The sequence below is a fragment of the Ailuropoda melanoleuca genome, chromosome 12 (genome assembly GCF_002007445.2).
Source record: "Ailuropoda melanoleuca isolate Jingjing chromosome 12, ASM200744v2, whole genome shotgun sequence".
Taxonomy (NCBI): Eukaryota; Metazoa; Chordata; class Mammalia; order Carnivora; family Ursidae; genus Ailuropoda; species Ailuropoda melanoleuca.
In genome coordinates, this window is record NC_048229.1 from 81,096,980 (window position 1) to 81,102,979 (window position 6,000).

The 6,000-nt window shown below is 58.0% G+C and overlaps 1 protein-coding gene across 10 annotated transcripts in view; it reads left to right on the forward strand.

Moving 5' to 3' along the window:
- The window catches only part of ACSF3 (acyl-CoA synthetase family member 3), a 64,395-nt gene extending 58,615 nt beyond the window's left edge, over positions 1-5,780 (forward strand). For 2 of the 10 annotated variants that reach the window (XM_019793605.2, XM_019793604.2), the window contains one exon: positions 1,369-4,974. In XM_019793605.2, the coding sequence (XP_019649164.2) occupies positions 1,369-1,989 (621 nt within the window). In that variant the 3' untranslated portion in view covers positions 1,990-4,974. Of the gene's footprint in view, positions 1-1,368 lie in introns of all 10 variants that reach the window. The other 8 variants (XM_034672648.1, XM_034672647.1, XM_034672645.1 and 5 more) reach the window with 7 other exon arrangements.
- Positions 5,781-6,000: the final 220 nt, after the last annotated feature.

The window sequence follows — 6,000 nt, forward strand, 5'->3', positions numbered from 1 at the left end:
GCTCGTGCAGTGTGACATCGTCTTCTAACTAAGTGGCTCTTCCCCGTTGAGGCAGGTGCTAACGGGAGTGTCACGGACGCAGCACGGATGCAGCTGCTGGTTGCTGCTGTTCCAATGGTTTTATTGGTGGGGAGAGGGCTGCCAGGCTGGATGAAGCCAACTGACGGCTTAACAGCCTGTAGCGGCTACAGAGTAAGGGAATGGCCGTGTGTCTACGAGCAGATGGTTAGTGGATGATGTGCGCTGCACACCGATGACAGATACTGCCTGGATGGGCATGGCTCCCGCTTGGGAGGGCCTCAGGGGGCCAGGGCCACCACGTGAAGGAGTGTGCAGACGCCCAGTCCACACATAGCTAGGTCACACCCAGAAGTGGGCACGCAAGCCCACAGATAGAGTTGTCCGTACATACATGTGCACAGGGACGCCCAGGCCCACATGCATGTGCTCACCCCCTTACATGCACATGTGAGGTGCACCTGCGTGCACACTTCACAGATCCGCGGGAAACTCCATGCACCAGCAGATGCAGACGGATCGAGCCTTTGGAGAGGGCCGACACTGGCTGGCCACCTGGCCCAGCTCCACACTGAGGGGCTGCATGGTCTCAGGGGAGACCAGGTCAGGTGGGAGCTGCCCTCCTGGTATCTGCTCTGTGCTCTGCCGTGGTCGCATTGCAGGAAGGGCTCTACTCCTGAAACGCGGCCCGGGCCCCCAGGCCCCCTGCCATCCTGAGCTCCTGTTCCTGCACCCCAGGTTCTGGAGCTGGACCCCTGAATGAAGGACCTAGAAGACCCACCCCTTAGGGGTTGAGGGCCAAGCAGGAAACCCCTTTGCCAAGCCTGTGGCCTGAGCCAGGCACAAGGAAGGACCTTCAGGAATGTGATTTCCACCAAATCCTGACCTCATGTGTGGGCACCCTTGTCCCTGTCTTCCTGATGAAACAGGCTCGGAGAGGCATGCGGGCTGGTGTACGCGTGTCAGTGCTGCCCTCGGGCCCTGGCTGCCCACCGCGGTGTTTTCCCCATGGAAATGTCACCAGCCGGGGACCCAGAAGAGGGACAGAAAGCGCGACTGCTGGGAGGTGTTGGAAGGGGAGTGTGGGAATTGGGACCCCCTGTCCTGGCGGAGTGATAGTGTCTGCAGGGACGAGCCGGCCGGCTTCCCCCATGCGCTGCTGGAGACCTCTTTCCCAACCCCTTCCATTCCTGTGCCAGACCCGCTTCCCACATCTTGCATTTCTCACGGGCACGGGGACGCGGGTGTGGAGGGGCTGAGTCCTCAGGGCGCTGGCCGGGAGAGGAGACTGCACAGAGGCTGCGGGACAGGGTCTGGGGGCACCTCCGACAGCCCCTTTCTTCCTCTTAGAACGTCAGCGGAGTGGAAACTGGTGGATGGACACAGGCAGTAAGGACGACGCTGGAACAGCTGCCACTTCCTGGACGCCAGACATACTCGTCCGCTCAGGCTGGAGATCGGGAGACCGGCCAGGCCTCGTGGGCCAGGCTCACAGTGTCACTGGGCTGGTCCCTTCTGGAGGCTTCAGGGGACGAGCCGTCTCATCTTCCCCAGCTTCTCGAGGCACCCACGACCCCTCCCTCCATTGTCCAGGCAAGCAGCGGGCAGTCGAGTGTCACCTCGTCCCTTTGGCTCTGGCTCCCTGGCCACCGTCCACGGTCAGGGCCCTGCAGTGACCCTCGTCCCTCTGGCTCCGGCCACTGTCCACGGTCAGGGCCCTGCGGTGACCCTCGTCCCTCTGGCTCTGGCCCCCCGGGGACGGCCCTGCTGCTGAAGCTCCAGGGTACCCACCAGGTGTGCGGAGACCCAACCAACGCCCTTCCCCTTGGCACGCCCTGTGCTGGCCTCCCAAACCCCTTCTGTCAAAGCACATCCCGGCTCCTGGCTGCCCAGCTCCTCCTGCAGGTCCCGGCGACACACAGGGGCATCCCAGGGGCTCCGCCTCCTGACCAGGCTGCCTGGCCTTCCTGAACAGACCACCGTCCCCGTGCCCTCGGTCACATGTCTGTTGGCGGCCCCACTGTTCAGCTGGTTTGTCATCTGACCTCACTCCTTAGACACAGTGTGGTTTGTACCCGGACTCCCTCTCCCTGGGACCCTGGATGGTCGCCCACCACACGGCCCTGTTTGCTGGGCACACCTCCGGGGGTACCGTCTGGAAACCTGGCAGCAGGAACACGGCCAGTGGGGACCTGAGTGGGGCCACTGCCCTCCTCTCTCTCCTACTCAGGGCGTGCACCGCCCCCCCCCCGACCTCGCAGCACAGGGTCCACGGCCATCGCCCTGGCCTGTGCTTGTCCACCTACTCACGTCCGTGCCTTCGCTGCGATCCTTCCCCGGGGACGTGTCCCGTGCAGTTGTGGGGGTGGACGAAGAGGGTGTGAAAATCTGATACTGATCCATTTGGGAGCTCAGAGTTTACTGCCTTGTTTGTGTTCTAACAAAGGACACGCTGTCCCCCGCGGGCAGGACGAAGGGCTGCTCTGACCTCTGTGCACAGGCTGGGGTGGGGACACAGAGGGCGTAGAAGGCACAGCAGGGCAGGGCGCAGCGGTCCCAGCGGTGTGTGCGGCTTGGGCTCCGGAGGCTCCGGGGGGGCTGCCAGGCACCACGGCCGTGCGCACAGACGGCCACCCTGAGCAACCGGCCAGAGCTGCACGGTCCACAAGGAGAAAGACGGCCCCAGTGCGGCTGCCGGGGACAAAGGGGGACGCGAGCCGAGTGTCCAGCGCCCAGGGCAGGGGGCAGCGAGGTCCCCAGAGGCGAGGTCACACACAGGTCAGGGCCACGCTAAGAACTAGAGCCACGGTTTTCAAGTTCATTGTGTAGGGCTTGAATCTCCTTCAAAAACCTTTTTATGTAGAAACTCAACATAAAACAGAAAAGGAGCTGGAGTTTCAGACGTGAGCGGATTCTAGGGATTCTCGAAGTAACTTATGACCCGGCCTGCTCAGCGCGGGGGCTGGGCGGCGTGCAGGGTACCGTGCAGGTGTGGCTGTGGGATGTGGTGAGGTCATGAGGTGGAGCTGTGCGGTGGGATTCGTACCCTTAAAGGAAACCCCAAAGAGCACCCTTGCCCCTCCCGCCTTGTGGGGACACGGCCAGGAGACCCCCCCTGTGAGCCAGGAAGCTCTCACCAGACGCGGAATGTGCTGGAGCCTACACCTTGGGCTCCCCCCTCCGGAACATGAGAAATCCTTTTGTTGTCACTTTCTCGCAGCCGCCTGAACAGCCAGGAAGCTGGCTGAGGTCTTTCTGGACTCGACTCGCGTGTCTGTGCGTTGCTCACGGTGCCATCCAAGACCCCCACAGCGTGCCACGTGACGCGGCAAGGGTGCCTTTCAAACATCTGAACACTTGTGAATCCTAATTTGGGCCTGTATTTTATGCAGGATTTTGAAGGGTGATAAAATTGGCCCGACACTTGCTGGGCCTGTGGTCTTCTCCGACACGGGGTTGGGGGAGGCGCGTCTTTAATCACGGATTTGATCCCCTTGACAGCGACTGGTTTGCCCACAAGTGTTACTTCTTCGAGAGTCCAGGTGATTCGCTGTCTTCTGTGAGACTTACCTGCCGTCCGGCTTTCGGATCAATGGCCTTCTCGGACACCTGCAGCTTGTCCTGCCCTGTCCCTCACAGCACCGCCCGTCTCCTCGTTGATGTGGCCAGAGTTCGTCTGTTTAGCGTGTCCTTCCGGTCGCTCGTCCTCACCGCGGTTTCTTTGGACTGTTCCTGTCCGCCGTCGCCCTCTTGTACTGCCCCGGCCGGCTGCCCTCGCTTCTTCTTGCAAATGAATCCCGGTGCTTAGGTGCCCCTGGGGGTCATCACCCTCTGCTACGTGGCACTTCTGGTACCAAACCATGGTCGTTTCCACTTTGACTTAATCTCTTAATCCATGAGTTACTTGGGAGCTGTGTCCTCCATGTTCCTGTTCTGCCGGTGTCCCCAGCGCACAGCCCTGTGGGCCCAGCTCTTAGAAACCCAAGGCGCCTTTTGTGCCCCCTACGTGGCCAAGTGATTGAAAACGTGCCAGTGTGGTCGCCTCGGAATCACCTGGGGGTCACCCTCGTCCCCCAGGATGCGGCCCATTAAAATCTCCACATGGTGGCCTTGTGCGTCTTTCCTTAGTGTGTCTCAACACTGTGTTCTTTGGCCCATTTATTCATGATTATTCTGTATTTTTGGTGAACTGTTAGTTAGCATTTCTATCTCTATTCATGTTTTTTCCTTGAATTTTCTTTTTCTGAGAAATCTTGCTCTTCCCCTGTTGGGCCTGTCTTTGCTGTCCGTGTGGTTTGGGATGTGTCTCCTAAGAGCAGCAGAGCCCACGTCTGTAAACCCAGTGGATAACCCACCATTTAGTTACTGAATTTAGTCCATTTATTGTGATGATTGAAGTATTTGCAGTTCTTTCTGCAATCTTAGTTTGCATTTTCCACCTACCACCTTATGGATTTTTGGTTTGTTTTGCCTTCTTTTTTGTTGTATTAATAACCTCTACTTTTTTCTCATTGCTTATTTGGAAATTATAAATTAAATTTGTGGGGCACCTGGCTGGCTCGGCTGGTGGAGCGTGCCACTCTTGATCTCAGGGTCATGAGTTCGAGCCCCACGTTGGGCGTGGAGATGACTTAAAATAATAAATACATACACACATACATGCATATTGAATTTCTGTTGAGTACCCTTAAATTTTCAAAAGCATGCTATCATGCGTATGGTTCTTTTTCCAAGTTAAGTTTATAGCTCTACAGTCTGTGGTCCCTGTGGCCGGCATGTAACCTTCCTCCCCGCCCCGCTACGATCCTGATACGCTTCCCTAGAGTTTCCTTCTTGTTTTGTTTTAGAAACAAAAATTAGTAGGCTTTGTTTTTACAGTCAGTGGATAAATTTAGTGACATTTTCTCAATTTCTTGGCTCAGCGGATTTCCTTGTAATGAATAGTGTTCTGTGATCATTGTTTTTGTAAGCATCTCTGAGTGGTCAACCTGCTTCGCCCTCACACATCGGAGTGTTTTGTCCTCACTCTTAAATGACGGGCTGCCTGGGTCCAGGAAGCCGCCTCCCTACTCCTCCGCCTCTGGCACCTTGGGCTTTCATGTCTTCCAAGTTCATGGGCCTTTTTTTTCTGGTGCTGTGAAGGTTTTGTCCTTGACATCACGGTGCGTGTGCACGACGGAAACACCCAGTGAGCATGAGCCGTGCTCAGATGAGCAGCTCTGGTTTGTGTGTCCTCCCCACGGCCTGGAGCCTCCAGAGGAAGGCCCTCCTCTTTGGGTAGAGGCCTACGCTGGAGTGTGCACGGCTCGGCCCTGTCCCACTCAGCTCACCTGCACTGGGGTCAGCGAGTCAGCCCCACTGCTGTGCACAGAGGAGCGAAGCCGGACCCTCCGCACCCTACCTACCGTGCCCAGAGCTCAGCACAGGCCTCGTCTCTCTGGGCCCCTTAGTTCGGTTTATCTTGTTGGAGCAGCTGGTGGGACAAGCTCTCTAGAGAGTTCTGAATCTTGCTTCTCTCAACAGCCACAGACCTTGGGCCACCACCCATGACTTCGTTCCAGGCAGGGACGGAACCCCTGGCCAGGGAGAGGCCAAGGGCAGGGTCAGCCTCCAGGTGAAGACAGCTCTGCCAACAGGCTGTCCACCCCGGTTAAACCATCAGCCCAAAGGTCACAGGAGACTGGGCAGGCACTTCTGCCACGTCATAATCCGCATCCGGAAGTCCCCTCCTTACGCGCCTGGAGTCAGGGCCTGTCTATCAGGTGCGGTCACTTGTGCAACTTAAGATGAACTGGGTCTGGGTACGGTCCTGTGCTCTGAGCTTCACTCAGGGGGGCAAGGTGCTAGACCCTAGCTGGCCACATGCCTCCTTGGCTGGGGAGGGCAAGACACCTGCAGTGGGGCAGAAATGGTGGCCTGAAATGAAACCTGGGGCCTTTCTGGAACCAAGGAAGGTGCTGGGAGCAAGCCGGGCGCCCAGTT